We start from the raw sequence: 21,367 nt of genomic DNA on the forward strand, positions 1-21,367 counted from the left end.
CCGGTAAATGGAAATGCTGCCAGTCAAATGTCCGGTCCCACATTTTCCTAATGGAAACACTGACACACGCACACACACATACCCATAAATAACTTGAATAAACAGACTAATCAATCAACACCTGAAAATGTCATGCCAATACACTTCCGCTAATGATAATTTCACCTGTGTGTTAGATGTATCCATGGTGATGATGGAGTGTGTCAACAACACACACACTCCTCAACTCAACTCATTGGTTGACATGAGATGCGTCCCAAATGGCACCCTTTTCCCTATATAGTGCAATACTTTTGTCCAGGGCCCTGGTCAGAGGTAGTGCATAATATAGGGAATAGGGTGCCATTTGCAACACAGCTATGGAATTTAGCTGAGTGTCCAGTCCCCATGCCCCTGGCCACTGATACAGGGTCAGCTATGTTGCATCAACTGCATGGATAAGGTTAGGGTCTGGGCTAGGGTAATCTGATCACTCACACTCAATCATCATAGACATAGTCAGTCACACACGCGCGCACACACACACACACTCTTGCATACTCAAACATACAAAATCATGCATATATAAACACACATGCACATACACACACACAAACACACACACACACAGTCTTGCCAACCCTACCAGAGTTGACATAGAGTAAACAAGTGGTTAGTGTGTCTGGACTGGACTGTAATCACTGATGGACTCACAGTGGATTCCCTCCTCTGTCTGGAATGGTGGCTGAAACTCCTTGACCCTCCTGAAACCAGTGTACACTCTTACATAGATACACACGTAGGCCTGTTCTATGATTGTCTGGTCCATCTGCTCCAGCCTGGCTCAGCCAATGAAAGGCTTGAGATTAGCCCAGATCTGATTGGCTGGAGCACTCTGACAAGTCAGGCTGGTCCTCTGTCTACCAAAGCCCCTTCTGGTCTAATCTGGTCTGGCTCAGACTCAGACTAGACTGGAGCGAAACCCCGTTCCCTTTAGTCCCAACACTCATTATCAATTAGGCTTTTACGTAGGAATGCTGACAACTCCTGACTCCCCTGGTCTTAGTGCGACCTTTCCCTGTGTGTGTAAGTATCTGACCCCTAGCCTCCTAAACATTGATCCCTAGTTAGTGTGACCCATCTCTGTGAAATGTATTTGAGCTGTCTGTCTGACGTTGAAGATGATGTCAGAAGGCAGAATAACATCAGTGATGTTCAACCTAGTCAGTGGAGCCAAGCAGTGTGTTTACTAGTCATACACAGAGAAAGAACTTCACTAAGATAAGTTGGCCTGATCAGCCCGCCTCCTCTGACCAGAACATTCAGACTGCCCTGGCCCAGCAGAGAGAGGTTTAACCACAGAGTTTCTAAACCTAGAGGCCCAACTTCGCCATACTTTCCGAAAACGCTTGACGAAGCAGATTCGACAGACCAGACCGGGGTTTGGGAAGTCAATGTGGGAAGTGAAAAATTCTTCCTTAGTTGTTAATTTTCGCAATTTCTAAAAGGACAACCTAGATTCGAGCCAATGTGACATGAACAATGAGTCAAGGGAGAATGAGAAAGAGTGAGGGAGAGAGAGAGAAAGTGCGAGCAACAAAGAGGGAGAGAGAGTGAGTGAGAGAGAGTGAGTGAGAGAGGCAGGGAGAGAGAGAGTGCGAGCGAGCGACAAAGAGAGGAAGGGAGAGAGACTGCGAGAATAAGACAGACACAGAGCGGCATCCAAAAGCCAGCTCCCTCAGTGATTAGCCTGGTCCTGGCTACAGTACAGTACCAAGGGAAGGACATGTGAGTGAGAAGAAGACAGGGAATATAAACAGAGGCCACACCCTGGAGGCCTGGAGGAGTGAGGTGATCAAATAAACACTCCAGCAGAGTAGGATACCCCACTGAGGCTGAGGCAGGCAGGCTGGGGAGATGCTCTGGCACTGAGGGAGTGTGTGTGTGTGTGTGTGTGGGGGGGGGGGGGGGGGGGGGATCTGGAACTGGATGAGATGATGAGAGTGGGGAACAACTCTAAATGCACAACATACCATCTCAGAAACAGAGAGGTGAGGTGAGACATTATTATTAATGGTGTAATCTATTCTGATACAGGAGGGTCATAGGTACACAACACACAAGTCTCTTCAATCAGTCTGAAACACGCACACACACTCCACCTATTGGGCACACTGGTTGAATCAACATTGTTTCCACATCATTTCCAGAAAATGATGTTGACCCAATGTGGAATAGACATTGAATTGACGTCTGTGCCCAGTGGGCACTTAGAAAGTGACCAATCTCCCCACCCCAAGCATGTCTCCGCTCCACCGTTATGACAAGTGACTTCATCTGATATTTAAACACCTCGCTAACAGTCGCTCCCCTACTTGACTTTCTCCACAGCAACGCACATCAAATCTCCACACAGCATGCCAACGGGACTAGTTGTCCTTAGATGTCCCTGAGAACCAAGTCAACTGACATCACCCCCTTCATCATCATGGCTTCTTTAGTTGTTCCATCGTTGATTAAGTCTATTTCTGTTGAGACATGAGCAGTTGAGCACCTGACCTAACTTCAGAAGGCTCCAGACATGAGGTAAGCAGGAAGTTATGTTCATAATGACAAATTAATCCATCCACTAGCTAGATCAGTGGTTCCCAAACTTTTTATAGTCCCGTACCCCTTCAGACATTCAACCTCCAGCTGCATACCCCCTCTAGCACCAGGGTCAGCACACTCTCAACTGTTGTTTTTTGCCATCATTGCAAGCCTGCCACACACACCACTATACGATAAAAAAATTCACAGAACCTGTCATGTATTGTCATGTTGTGTCTTGTTTCTGTCCTTTCCCTTCACCCTGTCTCCCTCTGCTGGTCGTTATTAGGTTACCTTTTCTCCCCCTCTTTCCCCCAGCTGTTCCTTGTCTCCTCCTAACTACCTCGTCACCCCTTTTCCCACCTGTTCCCTTTTTCCCTCTGATTAGTCCTCTATATCTCTCTCTGTTTTTGTTTCTGTCTTTGTCGGATTCTTGTTTGTGTTATTCATGCCTGAACCAGACTCTCGTCATGTTTGCTGCAACCTTGTCCTGTCCTGTCGGAATCTGCCGGTCCATCTGAGCCTACGTATGTTTTGTTATTAAAGAAGCTCTGTTTACGTTAATTCGCTTTTGGGTCCTCATTCACGCACCGTAACAGAAGAATCCGACCAAGAATGGACCCAGCGACTTCGGATCCTCTCCACTCAGCCGTCGAGATCCAGGGAGCGATGCTAGGCAGACACGAGCAGGAATTGTCTGCTGCTCGACATGCCGTTGAGACCCTGGCCACCCAAGTCTCCAACCTCACAGAACAGGTTCACCATCTCCGCCTCGATCCACCGGCCACTTCCAGGGCTTTCGAATCTCCGGAGCCCAGAATCAATAACCCGCGTTACTCTGGGGAGCCCACTGAATGCCGCTCGTTCCTCACCCAGTGTGATATTGTGTTTTCTCTCCAGCCCAACACTTACTCCAGGAGCACTGCTCGTATCGCCTACGTCATATCTCTCCTTACTGGACGGGCTCGTGAGTGGGGCACGGCAATCTGGGAGGCAAGGGCTGAGTGTACTAACCAGTATCAGGACTTTAAGGAGGAGATGATACGGGTTTTTGATCGATCTGTTTTTGGGGAGGAGGCTTCCAGGGCCCTGTCTTCCCTATGTCAAGGTAATCGATCCATAACAGACTACTCTATTGAGTTTCGCACTCTTGCTGCCTCCAGTGGCTGGAACGAGCCGGCTTTGCTCGCTCGTTTTCTGGAGGGTCTCCGCGCAGAGGTAAAGGATGAGATTCTCTCCCGGGAGGTTCCTTCCAGCGTGGATTCCTTGATTGAACTCGCTATTCGCATTGAGCGACGGGTTGATCTTCGTCACCGAGCTCGTGGAAAGGAGCTCGCGTTCTCCGTTGCCCCCCTCTCCGCATCACTACCATCTTCCTCTGCCGGCTCGGGTGCTGAGCCTATGCAGCTGGGAGGTATCCGCATCTCGACTAAAGAGAGGGAACGGAGAATCACCAACCGCCTCTGTCTCTATTGCGGTTCCGCTGGTCATTTTGTCACTTCATGTCCAGTAAAAGCCAGAGCTCATCAGTAAGCGGAGGGCTACTGGTGAGCGCTACTACTCCTGTCTCTCCTTCAAGATCCTGCACTACCTTGTCAGTCCATCTACGCTGGACCGGTTCGTCAGCTTCCTGCAGTGCCTTAATAGACTCTGGGGCGGAGGGCTGTTTTATGGACGAGACCTGGGCTCGGGAACATGACATTCCTCTCAGACAGTTAAGGGAGCCCACGGCCTTGTTCGCCTTGGATGGTAGTCCTCTCCCCAGGATTCAGCGTGAGACGCTACCTTTAACCCTCACTGTCTCTGGTAATCATAGCGAAACCATTTCTTTTTTAATTTTTCGTTCACCTTTTACACCTGTTGTTTTGGGCCATCCCTGGCTAGTTTGTCATAATCCTTCTATTAATTGGTCTAGTAATTCTATCCTCTCCTGGAACGTCTCTTGTCATGTGAAATGTTTAATGTCTGCTATCCCTCCTGTTTCCTCTGTCTCTTCTTCACAGGAGGAGCCTGGTGATTTGACAGGGGTGCCGGAGGAATATCACGATCTGCGCACGGTGTTCAGTCGGTCCAGGGCCACCTCTCTTCCTCCACACCGGTCGTATGATTGTAGTATTGATCTCCTTCCGGGAACCACTCCCCCCCCGGGGTAGACTATACTCTCTGTCGGCTCCCGAACGTAAGGCTCTCGAAGATTATTTGTCTGTAGCTCTTGCCGCCGGTACCATAGTCCCCTCCTCCTCTCCCGCCGGAGCGGGGGTTTTTTTTGTTAAGAAGAAGGACGGGTCCCTGCGCCCCTGCATAGATTATCGAGGGTTGAATGACATAACAGTGAAGAATCGTTATCCGCTTCCTCTTATGTCTTCAGCCTTCGAGATCCTGCAGGGAGCCAGGTTTTTCACTAAGTTGGACCTTCGTAACGCTTACCATCTCGTGCGCATCAGGGAGGGGGACGAGTGGAAGACGGCGTTTAACACTCCGTTAGGGCACTTTGAATACCGGGTTCTTCCTTTCGGCCTCGCTAACGCTCCAGCTGTCTTTCAGGCATTAGTCAATGATGTCCTGAGAGACATGCTGAACATCTTTGTTTTCGTTTACCTTGACGATATCCTGATTTTTTCACCGTCACTCCAGATTCATGTTCAGCACGTTCGACGTGTCCTCCAGCGCCTTTTAGAGAATTGTCTTTTTGTGAAGGCTGAGAAGTGCACTTTTCATGCCTCCTCCGTCACATTTCTCAGTTCTGTTATTTCCGCTGAGGCATTAAGATGGATCCCGCTAAGGTCCAGGCCGCTTCCCATTCCCTCTCGACCGTGGTCTCACATCGCCTTAGATTTTGTCACCGGACTGCCTTCGTCAGCGGGGAAGACTGTTATTCTTACGGTTGTCGACAGGTTCTCTAAGGCGGCTCATTTTATTCCCCTTGCTAAGCTTCCTTCTGCTAAAGAGACGGCACAAATCATCATCGAGAATGTTTTCAGAATTCATGGCCTTCCGTCAGACGTCGTTTCGGACAGAGGTCCGCAATTCACGTCTCAATTTTGGAGGGAGTTTTGCCGTTTGATTGGGGCTTCCGTCAGTCTCTCTTCCGGCTTTCACCCCCAGTCTAACGGTCAAGCAGAACGGGCCAATCAGACTATTGGTCGCATCTTACGCAGTCTTTCTTTTCGCAACCCTGCGTCTTGGTCAGAACAGCTCCCCTGGGCAGAATACGCCCACAACTCGCTTCCTTCGTCTGCGACCGGGCTATCTCCTTTTCAGAGTAGCCTCGGGTACCAGCCTCCGCTGTTCTCATCTCAGTTTGCCGAGTCCAGCGTCCCCTCCGCTCAGGCTTTTGTCCAACAATGCGAGCGCACCTGGAAGAGGGTCAGGTCTGCACTTTGCCGTTATAGGGCGCAGACTGTGAGGGCTGCTAATAAGCGTAGAACTAAGAGTCCTAGATATTGTCGCGGTCAGAGAGTTTGGCTCTCCACTCAGAACCTTCCCCTTAAGACCGCTTCTCGCAAGTTGACCCCGCGGTTCATTGGTCCGTTCCGTATTTCCCAGATCATTAATCCTGTCGCAGTTCGACTTCTTCTTCCGCGATATCTTCGTCGCGTCCACCCGGTCTTCCATGTCTCCTGTGTTAAGCCCGTTCTTCGCGCCCCCGCTCGTCTTCCCCCCCCCCCCCCCATCCTTGTCGAGGGCGCACCCATCTACAGGGTCCGTAGGATTTTGGACATGCGTCCTCGGGGCCGTGGTCATCAGTACCTAGTAGATTGGGAGGGGTACGGTCCTGAGGAGAGGAGTTGGGTTCCCTCTCGGGACGTGCTGGACCGTGCGCTGATCAATGATTTCCTCCGTTGCCGCCAGGTTTCCTCCTCGAGTGCGCCAGGAGGCGCTCGGTGAGTGGGGGGGTACTGTCATGTATTGTCATGTTGTGTCTTGTTTCTGTCCTTTCCCTTCACCCTGTCTCCCTCTGCTGGTCGTTATTAGGTTACCTTTTCTCCCCCTCTTTCCCCCAGCTGTTCCTTGTCTCCTCCTAACTACCTCGTCACCCCTTTTCCCACCTGTTCCCTTTTTCCCTCTGATTAGTCCTCTATATCTCTCTCTGTTTTTGTTTCTGTCTTTGTCGGATTCTTGTTTGTGTTATTCATGCCTGAACCAGACTATCGTCATGTTTGCTGCAACCTTGTCCTGTCCTGTCGGAATCTGCCGGTCCATCTGAGCCTACGTATGTTTTGTTATTAAAGAAGCTCTGTTTACGTTAATTCGCTTTTGGGTCCTCATTCACGCACCGTAACAGAACCGTGCTTCTTCATCTGCATTGCTTGCTGTTTGGGGTTTTAGGCTGTGTTTCTGTACAGTACTTTGTGACATCGGCTGATGTAAGAAGGGCTTTATAAATACATTTGATTGATTGATTAAACATAAGATTGAGTGCGAGTTTTTGTCACCACCCGGCTCGTGGGAAGTGACAAAGAGCTCTTATAGGACCAGGGCACAAATAATAATATAATCAATAATTTTGCTCTTTATTTACTCATCTTACATATAAAACCTTATTTGTTCATCGAAAATGTTGAATAACTCACCACAGGTTAATGAGAAGGGTGTGCTTGAAAGGATGCACATAACTGCAATGTAGGATTGTTTTGGAGTCTGTCTTAAATCATTTTCCACACACAGACTGTGCCTGTATTTAGTTTTCATGCGAGTGAGGGCCGAGAATCCACTCTCACATAGGTATGTGGTAGCAAAGGGCATCAGTGTCTTAACAGCGCGATTTGCCAAGGCAGGATACTCTTAGCGCAGCCCTATCCAGAAATCTGGCAGTGGCCTCTGATTAAATTCAATTTTCACAGAACCGCTAGTTGCAATTTCAATGTTGTTCTCTTGTTCAAATATCTGGAGGCAGGGCGTGAAAGGGATAACGAATCCAGTTGTTTCTGTCACCCGTCTTGTTCTGAGAAATGCCTAGAAGGCCAGCATCCCGGGGTCACCTCTTCACTGTTGATATTGAGACTGGTGTTTTGCGGGTACTATTTAATGAAGCTGCCAGTTGAGGACTTGTGAGGCATCTGTTTCTCAAACTAGACACTGTAATGTACGTGTCTTCTTGCTCAGTTGTGCACCGGGGCCTCCCACTCCTCTTTCTAATCTGGTTAGAGACAATTAGCACTGTTCTGTGAAGGGAGTAGTACACAGCTTTGTACGAGATCTTCAGTTTCTTGGCAATTTCTCGCATGGAATTGCCTTCATTTCTCAGAACAAGAATAGACTGACGAGTTTCAGAAGAAAGTACTTTGTTTCTGCCCATTTTGAGCCTGTAATCGAACCCACAAATGTTGATGCTCCAGATACTCAACTAGGCTAAAAGAAGGCCAATTGTATTGCTTCTTTAATCAGAACAACCGTTTTCAGCTGTCCTAACATAATTGGAAAAGGGGTTTCTAATGATCAATTAGCCTTCTAAAATGATAAGCTTGGATTAGCTAACACAACGTGCCATTGGAACACAGGAGTGATGGATGCTTATAATGGGCCTCTGTACACCTATGCAGATATTCCATGAAAATCAGCCGTTTCCAGCGACAACAGTCATTTACAACATTAACAATGTCTACACTGTATTTCTGATCAATTTGAGGCTATTTTAATGGACAATTTTTTTTGTTGCCTTTCTTTCAAAAATAAGGACATTTCTAAGTGACACCAAACTTTTGAACGATAGTGTATGTTTCGGGGGGCTAGGGTCAGTCTGTTATATCTGGAGTAATTATCCTGTCTTATCCGGTGTCCTGTGTGAATTTAAGTATGCTCCCTCTAATTCTCTCTCTTTTTCTCTCTCTCTCTCTCTCTCAGAGGACCTGAGCCCTAGGACCATGCCTCAGGACTACCTGGCCTGATGACCACCTGGTCATGCTGCTGTTCCAGTTTGAACTGTTCTGCCTGCGGCTATGGAACCCTGACCTGTTCACTAGACGTGCTACCTTGTCCCGGACCTGCTGTTTTGGACTCTCTTTCTACCGCACCTGCTGTCTCTGTCTCTAACGTTCGGGCCTTTCTAGGGAGTTTTTCCTAGCCACCGTGCTTCTACATCTGCATTGCTTGCTGTTTGGGGTTATAGGCTGGGTTTCTGTACAGCACTTTGTGACATCGGCTGATGTAAGAAGGGCTTTATAAATAAATTGGATTGATTGATTGATTATTAGTGCAGAAAATACACAAAAGTTCAGGGGCCTTGCTTTAATACATTTAACCATTTTCACTGTAGTGTCCAAAATGTCTTTCAAGCTGTCAGGCATTCCCTTGGCAGCAAGAGCCTCTCGTGGATGCTGCAGTGTACCCAAGTGGCGTCGGGAGTTACCACTCCACTATGTCTCCCTGTCATGGCTTTTGCACCATCAGTACAGATACCAACATGAGCAGCAGCTACGTTTGGCTACATACGGACCGTTAGTGGAATTCCAGCGAGAGAGTATCGGTTAATGTAATTGGATGTTAATTATTTGACTAGGCTACCTGTATTTGACACTGTGTTGTTATTTCGCTGAACGATGGTTTCATTTTATTTTTGGCAGTGAAACGAGGCGACTCAGGCGAGACAAAAACCTCACCCAAATATAAATGGACTGTTAGAAAATGTGAAGGACAAAAATGTTATAAAAAAAAATAAAACTATAAAACTGACAAACTATTTTACCTTTATTTACCCAGGCAAGTCAGTTAAGAACAAATTCTTATTTTCAATGACGGCCTAGGAACAGTGGGTTAACTGCCTGTTCAGGGGCAGAACAACAGATTTGTACCTTGTCAGCTCAGGGGTTCGAACTTGCAACCTTCCGGTTACTAGTCCAACGCTCTAACCCTGCCGCTCCATGGCTGGAATTGAGGAGAAATACAGTATATATCATGAATGCACATTTCCATATTGCAGTTCAACAACCATTTGTATCCAAACAACAATCATAAAACAAAACTGTCCAGCAAAATGCCTATGCACACAGTACATTGTCGTATAAAACAAATTGCATGGCTCACAAATTCCTTCAACAGCAAAAACATTCAGAACCTCTCACCAGCAGACTCTGTGGGATAGCGCTGGAGGTTGGGAGAAAAAATCTGTCCGCTTAGAAAATGTGGGAATTTTAAATGACATTGCAATTACCAGTCACCCTGATCGGGGGAAGACAAGGCAGGGGGAGCTTGGCCGGTGCCTGGCCTCGCTTGGCCCAGTAAAAGCCCCTCTGGCAACCGAACCAGCCGGAGCTGGACCATTCAGATCTGCCAACCATCCATCCACTGCTGCCCTCAGATAGAAAGAGCCAAGCAGGCAGAAAGTGGCACAGCGGACAGACTTCTGCCCATAAACTATAGCAGGCAAGAGGCTCCGAGTTGGGCCTGTGTGCAGTGCAGTCTATACTCTCGCAAGTCTTCATGCTCCCTCTGCCTCTCCACAATACAGCTAACTGCCAACAATACATACCCCCCACCCATTCCAGAGCTACTCTCTACACTCCATACTCACTCCACAACCCAGCTACTGCCAACCCTCCCTACCTACCCTCCCTAGTCTACCCTCTCCACAACCCAGCTACTGCCAACCCTCCCTAGTCTACCCTCTCCACAACCCAGCTACTGCCATCCCTCCCTACCTACCCTCCCTAGTCTACCCTCTCCACAACCCAGCTACTGCCAACCCTCCCTAGTCTACCCTCTCCACAACCCAACTACTGCCAACCCTCCCTACCTACCCTCCCTAGTCTACCCTCTCCACAACCCAGCTACTGCCAACCCTCCCTACCTACCCTCCCTAGTCTACCCTCTCCACAACCCAGCTACTGCCAACCCTCCCTACCTACCCTCCCTAGTCTACCCTCTCCACAACCCAGCTACTGCCAACCCTCCCTACCTACCCTCCCTAGTCTACCCTCTCCACAACCCAGCTACTGCCAACCCTCCCTACCTACCCTCCCTAGTCTACCCTCTCCACAACCCAGCTACTGCCAACCCTCCCTACCTACCCTCCCTAGTCTACCCTCTCCACAACCCAGCTACTGCCAAAACCACTGAGGGGAACAGAAGATAGCTGTGCCCTCGTGACCAATAAAAAGCTATCAGAGGAAGAGTCCTGAACTAGAGATAGAGCCAGAGGATTGGAATAAAAACAAGTTGATGAATTCCTATACTTTTCTTCCTTCCAAATAACTAGCAAAACAAATAAACGTGTTTGGTTTTCCACTGTTTTAGTTGGTGGTAAATAAGGACAAGTTCAACTGTATGTCAGCAAAGATCTACGTTCACAGGCCTCACTCAAGTACTATGAAGTGGCGTCCTCTCATATGTTCCATTCCCTTTCTTGTGGATCAGGACATTGGCCCAAAAGTACCTGTTTTCAAAACAGAGAGTTCCTTTATCTCCATGTTTTTGGTTGATATCCCTCACCTGTCCTACTATCACTATTCACTACAAGTCCTTCCCATCCCATCGCACCTCTCCCCTGGCCTTCTTCTTACCCTGGAAGGCGGTAGCGTGGCCGGAGATGAGGTACTTCAGCTCGAAGCTGTAGGAGCGGACATTCTGGAGGGTCTCTCGTCTCACCGCCACCTGGTAGCTCTCCTCCATCTTGCGGGTGCAGCAGGACGGGCCCTGGTGCTTACACACCAACAGCTCCACATCTGATGGGACAGAGGGAGAGGGAGACAGAACAGGATTAGGCGTATATTTTATTCATTTATTTATTTTATTTCAGTGTCATACACCAATTGGTGCCCAGCCTGTATGGGCTTATAAGAAACAATTTCTTTAAGTATATGTAGACAAAACACAAATATATATATGTACGTCGGGGGTGCCTTCGAAAAGTATTCAGACCCCTTGACTTTTCCCACATTTTGTTACATTACACCCTTATTCTAAAATATATTAAATTACATTTTTCCCTCATCAATCTACACATAATACCCCATAATGACAAAGAAAAAACAGGTTTTTAGAAGTTGTTGCTATTTTATGTTTTAGAAAAAATAAATTGCTATGAGACTTGAAATTGAGCTCAGGTGCATCCTGTTTCCATTGATAATCCTTGAGATGTTTCTACAACTTGATTGGAGTCCACCTGAGGTAAATTAAATTAATCAATTGAATGACCAATCGGTCATGATTTGGATTTGGAGCAAAAACCAAGACATGAGGTCAAAGGAATTGTCCGTAGAGCTCCGAGACAGGATTGTGTCAAGGCACAGATCTGGGGAAGGGTACCAAAACATTTCTGCAGCATTGAAGGTCCCCAAGAACACAGTTGTCTCCATCATTCTTAAATGGATGAAGTTTGGAACAACCATGACTCCCTAGAGCTGGCCGACCGGCCAAACTGAGTAATCGGGGGAGAAGGGCCTTGGTCAGGGAGGTGACAAAGAACCCGATGGTCAATCTGACAGAGCTCCTCTGTGGAGATGGGAGAACCTTCCAGAAGGACAACCATCTCTGCAGTACTCCATCAATCAGGCCTTTATGGTAGAGTGGCCAGATGGAAGCCACTCCTTAGTAAAAGGCACATGACAGCCCGCTTTGAGTTTTCCAAAAGGCACCTAAACACTTTCAGACCATGATAAACAACATTCTCTGGTCTGACCAAGATTGAACTCTTTGGCCTGAATGCCAAGCGTCACATCTCGAGGAAACCTGGCTACATCCTGACGGTGAAGCATGGTGGTGGCAGCATCGTGCTGTGGGGATGTCTTTCAGCAGCAGGGACTGGGAAACTAGTCAGGATCGAGGGAAAGACGAACGGAGCAAAGTACAGAGAGATCCTTGATGAAAACCTGCTCCAGAGAGCTCAGGACCTCAGACTGGGGCGAAGGTTCACCTTCCAACAGGACAACGACCCTAAGCACACAGCCAAGACAATACAGGTGTGGCTTCGGGACATATCTTTGAATGTCCTTAAGTGGCCCAGCCAGAGCCCGGACTTGAATCTGATCTACATCTCTGGTGAGACCTGGAAATAGCTGTGCAGCAACGCTCCCAATCCAACCTGACAGAGCTTAAGCCGATCTGCAGAGAAGAATGGGAGAAACTCCCCAAATACAGGTGTGCCAAGCTTGTAGCGTTATACCCAAGAAGACTCAAGGCTGTAATCACTGCCAAAGGTGCTTCAACAAAGTACTGAGTAAAGGGTCTGAATACTTATGTAAATGTGATATTTCTAAAAACCTGTTTTCGCTTTGTCATTATGGGGTATTGTGTGTAGGTTGATGAGGGGGAAAAAACAATGTAATCAATTTTAGAATAAAGCCATAACCTAACAAAATGTGGAAAAAGTCAAGGTGTCTGAATACTTTCCGAAGGCACTGTATCTGTTTTACCGTTTAGAAATGAATACACTTTATGTATCTAGTTCCCCCATTTGAAGGTGTCATAAGTATAAGGACAAATGAATTTATAGTGTGTTACATTTAAGAAAAAGTTTTGGTCCCATATTCCTAGCACACAATGACTCCACTGACTTGCCTTGTTAAATAAAGGTAGAATCAAAAATATATAAATCAATACATCATGCTTTCGACTCCACAAACTCGTTGGATACATTTGCAGGTTGTTTTGGTTGTGTTTCGGATATTGTTGTGCACAATTATGTCTGCATTTAACCGCATTTCTGTGATTCAGACGGGTTGGGATAAATGCGGGAGACATATTTCAGTTAAATGCATCCAGTTGTGCAACTGACTAGGTATCCTCGTTTCTCTTTCCAAATAGAAATGAATGGTAAATAATGTATTGTGTCATTTTGGAGTCACTTTTATTGTAAATAAGAATAGAATATGTTTCTGAACACTTTTACATTCATGTGGGTGCGACCATGATTGCAGATAATCATGAATTAATTGTGAAAATGTTACAGAGGCATAAATATTGTACCCCCCAAAAATGCTAACTTTCCCTGTTACCAGCAATGGTGAAAGGTTAGCATGCTTTGGGGGCATCATTGTGCATCTGTAACTTTCTCACTCATTATTACTCACAATTCATTCATGACTATCTGTAAATATTCACGTAGAAGTGTTCAGAAACATATTATATTATTATTTAAAAAGAGGAGAAAACAAGACAAAGTACATACAATCATATAAGATGTCATACTGTACATGCTTAGCTTACTGCTAAAAATACAAGCTCTGCCTGGAGTATAAATAGTATTGGTGAATGCGCTTGCACATAGGCCTATAGCCTATGCTAACACACACACACACACACACACACACACACACACACACACACACACACACACACACACACACATTTAAGTAACAACATTTACATTCCCCTATAAACTGGACTAGCACTGGCCATAATATCTTGGGTCGAAATAAACCCTATGAAAGGCAATGATCTAATACGTTCTAATATGATCCTAAGTGAGGCTCAATCAGGCACCATGACATCAACACAGTTCCCACACTAGAGTCAGTCCACCCTGTCGTGACACGCTGCCTGACACCCTCCTCGGCCCCTCTCATACTGTCAGTTATATATATATATAAACAAGGCCATGACATCACAGAGGCTGGCCACAATTAGCAGGGCAGAGAATGTGATATTAAAACTCTCACCCTCCACCTGTTCCCCCTTGCTGTCCCCAACACCCTTGTCCCCTTATCTGTCCCCCACCACCCCGTCCACCTAGCTGTCCCCACCCCCCTTGGTGTCCCCCATCCCCCTCGTCCCCCTAGCTGTTCCCCACCACCCTTGTCCTCCAGCTGTCCCCCACTACCCTCGCCCCCCTTGCTGTCCCCCACCACCCCATCCCCCTAGCTGTTCCCCCCCACCCTCACCCCCCTTGCTGTCCCTAATCCCCTTGTCCCCCTTGCTGTCCCCGTCCCCGTCCCCTCCAGACGGTTACTCATAAGGCTGTGGCTGATATGATAACTCATTTTGGGGGTTGGATGGAAAGGCGAGGGGAGTGGGGCGCAGGTGGTGGGGTAACCGGACCCCGAAAGCATGGGCCTATATGCCGGGGCTAGTGACTAGTGCTTCCCTAGTCCAAATCCACCCCTGAAACACAATAGGGTCGCACTTGGCTCATTCACTCTCTCTCTCTCTCTCTCTCTCTCTCTCTCTCTCTCTCTCTCTCTCTCTCTTTCTCTCTCTCTTTCTCTCTCTCTCTCTCTCTCTCTCTCCCTCTCATTTGTTTGGCATGTCCCTTGTCACACATGGCTGTAACTTAATTACCCAGAGAGAGTCCACTGAGCCCCCATCTGTTCCAATCTCTGAAGAGTGGAGTCACGACTGGCTTGACCTCCACACGTTTCTCCACTCTCCCTCTGTCTGTCTCCCTCCTTTATTCTGTCCCCCAACTCCCTACCTTCTTCAGTCTGGTTCTTTATTTCCTCCTGTTCTCTGTCTCTTTCTGTCTCATTTCTCTTGTTCTTTCCCAGACTCCACCTCTCTCCCTTTATCTGTCTCTCTCTGTCTCTCTCTCTCTGTCTCTCTCTCTGTCTCTCTCTCTCTCGCTCTCTCTCTCTCTCTCTCTCTCTCTCTCTCTCTCTCTCTCTCTGTCTGTCTGTCTCCAAGCCATTGTTCTTGGCGCCAAGCACAATGCTGACCTCGTCTCACACTCTCTCTATCCCAGACCTCTCACTCTCTCTGTTCCTGACCCCACCTCTCCTTGTCTCTTTCCCACAATCCTTCTCTCTCTATGTCCCTGACCCTTTCTCTCCTGGCTGGCTCGCCACGTTGTGTGTTATCTCCCATATGAAACTAATATCTAGCGACAGGGGAGAATGTGATTCCCACAAAGACTTTGGGAGCTACAACCACCAACCACCGTTATCAAGGCAGGTCGACGGTGTCAGGAATATTCCAGAACATTGATTAGAACCAAGGTCTAATGCATGTTTTCCACAGTGTGGGTAGATTGCTGTTATGTACTTAATTGAACACTGATGAGTAGAGCCAGTGTTTTCATGGTTGTGGGATGAAGGTACAAACAGATTCTATTATTGGCTCTTTGCAAATAAATAGTCCAATGTCAAAGTGAACTGAACAATAGCAAGTGATTCACAACCTATTGAATTTACCTTTGCTAATCCTACCTTTGTGTAAACGTAATATCTGGGATTAGAGTTGGGATTAGAGTTGAGGATGTTGAGTCTAAGATATAGTCAGTTACTATGACAATGTCCTCTAGACAAAATCTTATTTTCAACAGCCATTGTAGCTCATGGTCCCAACATGGCTTAAGTCCCTTATAGGGCAAACCTCCTGCCCCCTATAGAACAATGTGTGAGTCTCTTGTAGCGCATACCTCCAGTCTCTTAGCACTAATGTGATTTGATACAGACCCAAGAGAGCTGGTGGGGCAAGGCAAGGCCCAACTCTACAGGTCCTGGTGGTTAATTAGCGATCAGTGTGTGGACCGCTCTGCCTGTTCTGCCTGGCCAGACATTCACACGCACAGAGTGCAGAGTCAGAATGATCTCAACTCAGCTGTCACGCCCTGACCATAGAGAGCCCTTGGGATTCTCTATGGTGCAATAGGTCAGAGCGTGACTAGGGGGTGTTCTAGTCTAATATTTCTATGTTGGTGTGAGTATGGTTCCCAATTGGAGGCAGCTGATGATCGTTGCTTCTAATTGGGAATCATTAGAGGCAACGGATGTTTGTTTATTCTTTGTTGTTTTTGAAGGTTAACTTGAATAAATATGTGGAACTCTACTCACGCTGTGCATTGGTCCGCTCATTATGTATACGACGAACGTGACATCAGCCTTTTAATTCTCTAATCAGTGACAAATACCTCCGGACTAATTGGCCGTATTATGCCACCGCTCTATTTACAATTACTTCCGCCACGTCTCAGTACCCCTGAGTGCACAAGTCAAAACTCCTGCGGTTAAAAGCAGGAGACAGTCTTAATGGTAGAAAAGTGCCCTTGGTAACCAGTGAGCCGTCCTTAAAAAACATCCCCGGACCCAATTTGCTTGCATCACAAATACATTTAATTGTTATTTATTTAACCTTAATTCAACTAGGCAAGTCAATTAAGAACAAAATCTTATTTACAATGACGGCCCACATCTGGTCAATAAGGAGTGGAAATGTAGTTTTGATTTGGATAGGTTGTTGACGGGGAGGCTGGTGATTTCCTGACGCTCCTGTTTGGACATGTTTTTCAGAGAACAGGAATAAGTTTGTGGAAAAGCAGCTGATTAATGCAGGAGTTTGGTCCTCCTATGTTGCTTCCTCGCTCTCTACCGGACTCTCCATCTCAGGAAGCGCTGTGTTCCTTTTGTAGTTGTCTCATCCAGTGAACTTGAAGGATATTTACTCTGTATTGATTTGCTGTGCTTGGGCGGGTCCGTGTTGTAAGAAAACATGGCTCAAAAGGGGCTCTGCCACATGCCTGCATTTTTGGACGGCCCTGAATCGTGCCAGGAATGTCTAGCTTTTTCAAGCGTCAAGCTGGCAGTGTTGGGGTCCAGAGCCAGAGGCCAGGGGGCGAGGCGGCTTGGATGTGGGTCAGACGGGTTGAGGAGAGGGTTGGGGCCGGGGGGCGAGACGGCTTGGATGTGGGTCAGACGGGTTGAGGAGAGGGTTGGGGCCGGCGGGCGAGGCGGCTTGGATGTGGGTCAGACGGGTTGAGGAGAGGGTTGAGGCCGGGGGGCGAGGCGGCTTGGATGTGGGTCAGATGGGTTGAGGAGAGGGTTGGGGCCGGGGCGCAAGGCGGCTTGGATGTGGGTCAGACGGGTTGAGGAGAGGGTTGGGGCCGGGGGGCGAGGCGGCTTGGATGTGGGTCAGACGGGTTGAGGAGAGGGTTGGGGACGGGGGGCGAGGCGGCTTGGATGTGGGTCAGACGGGTTGAGGAGAGGGTTGGGGCCGGGGGGCGAGGCGGCATGGATGTGGGTCAGACGGGTTGAGGAGAGGGTTGGGGCCGGGGGGCGAGGCGGCATGGATGTGGGTCAGACGGGTTGAGGAGAGGGTTGGGGCCAGGGGGCGAGGCGGCTTGGATGTGGGTCAGACGGGTTGAGGAGAGGGTTGGGGCCGGGGGGCACTTGGAGCTTGGTAGACTGTTAGATTGTTGGATTTTGGGTGCTAGGGGTCTAGTGAGTTATTGGATGTGGGGGCAAAGAGGTTGAGGGCAGGGTCCGGTGGGCCCTGGGAGCAGTTGGATGTGGGTCAGAGGATTGCAAAGGGGTTGAAGCAGACGGGTCACTTGAGGCTTAGTGGACTGGTGGAATGTTGGATGTGGGGGTAGAGGGATGGAGGACAGAGTCAGAGGACATTAGGGAATGTTGGATGTGGGGGTAGAGGGATGGAGGACAGAGTCAGAGGACATTAGGGAATGTTGGATGTGGGGGTAGAGGGATGGAGGACAGAGTCAGAGGACATTAGGGAACGTTGGATGTGGGGGTAGAGGGATGGAGGACAGAGTCAGAGGACATTAGGGAATGTTGGATGTGGGGGTAGAGGGATGGAGGACAGAGTCAGAGGACATTAGGGAATGTTGGATGTGGGGGTAGAGGGATGGAGGACAGAGTCAGAGGACATTAGGGAACGTTGGATGTGGGGGTAGAGGGATGGAGGACAGAGTCAGAGGACATTAGGGAATGTTGGATGTGGGTGAGAAGAGTTGAAGGTTGGGTGGAAACAGGGGATAGGGGACTGGCAGACTATTTGATGATGACAGGGTTGGTGGGCACTAGGGGCTTTTGGATGTGGAGGTAGAGAGGTTTGCAAAGAGGGTGCTTTAAAACAGTTAAGAAGGTTCAGCTTCAGCCACAGGCCCCCTATCCACAGCACTCTGACTGTCTGTCCAGACAGCTGTCTGACCCTGAGGTCCTTACTACTGGGCTTACTCTCCCAGAATACCTGCTAGCCTCTGCTGCTGATGCCTTCTTTCAATACTAACATCCCTGAGGAGCAGAGGAGCATCCACAACGAAAGCTCCCTTCAACCCTGACCTTTCCATCATCAACTCCAGCATTTTTAAGGTAGTTATGACAAAGACGCAAAAGCCAATCTACCTGGTAGTCGGTGCCTGTTTGGTGTTATGAAACAAGTTTTACGAAGGAAGAATTGTCCAGTTTACGGTGCAGAAGAGACACTGAATAAGGTAGGGGCATGGGTGGTATACAATAAACACCCACCAGACCAATGACTTAGACTGAAATCCAAAAAGAGATCCTGAGTCTAGCCTGTCTCAGACACATTAAGCAGATTCAGAATGGGATGTCACTGATGGGACAGGGATTGGACTGAGAACATTTGAGAGGTTGTGGGGAAGTTCTGTAACAGAGCTGGTTACCTGCTGAGGACATGCCAAACTCACTTTGTCAAGGCTACAGACAGTGAAAGGACAATATTGCATTTAACCAAACTACGCTGTAAAGTTGTATCTATGTGGGATGGTAATGAGTGGCATTGGAGATACTTTCATTGAAAATGTTTAATATTTTCCGTACCTTCAACTCCATCTCTTGGCAGTTTGTTTGTTGTGTTTTTTTTGCCTACAGCCGCACAAGTCCTCTTTTATGAGAGATAAAGCTGTTGAGGGATTTCTGGGATCATTATTGAGCGGGTAGGGTTGTGAAGCTGGGGTACAGACAAGCACACCAAAGACTCTGAGGCTTTACATTGACTATAGAAGAGGTTGGGTTGGAGGGGATGCGTGTGCTTCCCATGTGAGAAGGCCCTGTTTGAAGGAGCCTAAAATAAGTGCAACGAATCAAAGGGCGTCATTAGCTTAGAGTCGGTGCCAGACACTTTGATGCTTTAACCAGGCAAGGATGTGGCAGCGTGATAACATCCCGCGTTCCCATTCCCTTCACATAAACACATGATGTGAACCCTGTCTTTGTGTTGGAGCTAAGCCAAACTCAAAGACAAAAACGGTGGCCGTGTCCGATTACCCATAACAGCATACTAAATAGTATGCAGGATTTTTTTTATTTTTTATAGTATGTGACATTTCGAAAATAGTACATCTAATGTGCAATTGCGTTGTCTCCCGCCATTCAGCGTGCCAATCTATCTGATTATCAGCTGTGTCAAACACGTGTCAAACACGTGTCAGAAATGACGAGTGAATTCTACTAGATCAAACGCAGTTTATGTGGTACGCTAGTGTGGGTATTCAGACACAGCCAAAGACTTCTGATGGCTCGGTTGACAGGAACACGGGTGCCTACAGCAACAGAGTTCTGGTTTGAGTCACACATGGTGTCACATGTACTGAATGTGTGAGTAAACTGCTAGTTGCATTCTCATATTACATTATCATAACTGATAATGAAAAGTCAACAGGATGCCAGACTGTCTGTGTGTTGCGTACAGACAGTGATCTGAGCAGCCTTGGTAGATCATACAATGTAATTATCTGAGCCACACAGAGATGAGGTGACCATATCTAGTCAGGCCACGGGACGGCGGAGGTGGCGGTGGGTGTTTATGAATGGAGCGTTTCCACGCCTGACCTCTAATTGATCTCCAAAGCGCTAGATCAGAACACCCTTGTAATCTCGATATGGATTGTTGGCGAGCACATCACAGCGGCGGAGAGACATTATTTATTAACTAATGGGCCAGAGAGTGGTTATTAAGTGTCTGGAGAGTGAACATTTGGAGCTGGAATAATTTAAGTCTGTTTCCTCAAATAACATATCCTAGGTACGTTTAACGCCTCGAACACACTTACAGCATCATTGCGCAAAATGGTACGCAGCATCATCTGGATATGTGTGCAACAAAACTTCAACATTCACCTTCTGCTACTATTTCTGTCAAGCCGTCTAGGCATACAATTTGATGCATAATTTTGATAAATCCAACACAGTACGCACTGCAACTGCCTCTGCAAGGCAAACACAGCGTTCCATTGGAAAGGAATGTACTTCTGGTGTACCAAAACGCAACGACGCTGTCGGTGTGATCGAGGCGTAAGAGCATCTCATAAAACACTGCATTCCTGCAGGTACTAATAGGCATTTACTTTTCCATGGATTTCCTGTCATATGGCAGAAACGAGGGCTCTAAATCAGTAAAGACACAAGCAGTTAGGCCTGTGGCTTGTTAAAACAATGTTATGCATATCATTTTCACACATTTAAGTATGGCATTAAAAGCTAATGGATTCAATGTAATGCAGCTGTATGAACACTTGCAATAGGTTAGGTTTTACTACCAAAGACTGGACCACCAGAAAAACATTAGGCCTTCAGTTCTACAATCAGCTATTTATCTTATATTGTCTTATTAAATTATATCTCAAATGGCAGTAACATAATAACTGAATGACCACATTTAAGTTTCTTTATATTACCAGAAAGTAGGATACATATCACCATCATGATATCATTTTGTAGTAATAAATACAAAGTAAAGATCAACTGGATTAGGATGCGTGCAATAAAAGTGCCATTGTTTCATTTTGAGATCCAAGAATCAGACCGGCTGGCTCTGATGGCGCAGCCACACTGAAGGCGCTTGCTGAGAATGAATGAAACACAGCACTGAATCCCTAAAGCAAACACAGAGAAGTATGAAAAGAGCTGAGGTTTCGCCACTTCAAATGTCAAGCGTTGCTATGTTTGGCGATTGTACAACTCGTAGTCGGAGTTATACACACACACACCCCTTCGTATTCTCATCCCCCATCCCCTGGTCAGCACTTTGAAGAGGGAATGGGCCCGACCCAAAGCAAGCTCTTCTGGACCACTCCAAATAAAAAAACAACAAACAAGAGTTTAGAGTAAATGTGGTTGTGTTGAATTAGTTGGGGGTATGGTGTTGAGGTAGAGATAAAGGAACTGAGTGAGAG

General features: G+C 47.4%; 1 protein-coding gene across 2 annotated transcripts in view; it reads right to left on the reverse strand.

The window, feature by feature from the left end:
• The window catches only part of LOC110508194 (glypican-5), a 262,645-nt gene that overhangs the window by 234,190 nt on the left and 7,088 nt on the right, over positions 1–21,367 (reverse strand). For both annotated transcript variants that reach the window (XM_036966675.1, XM_036966674.1), the window contains exon 2: positions 11,067–11,228. In XM_036966675.1, coding sequence (XP_036822570.1) covers positions 11,067–11,228 — 162 coding nt within the window. The remainder of the gene's footprint in view (positions 1–11,066; positions 11,229–21,367) is intronic.

The sequence above is a fragment of the Oncorhynchus mykiss genome, chromosome 28 (assembly GCF_013265735.2).
Source record: "Oncorhynchus mykiss isolate Arlee chromosome 28, USDA_OmykA_1.1, whole genome shotgun sequence".
Lineage (NCBI taxonomy): Eukaryota > Metazoa > Chordata > Actinopteri > Salmoniformes > Salmonidae > Oncorhynchus > Oncorhynchus mykiss.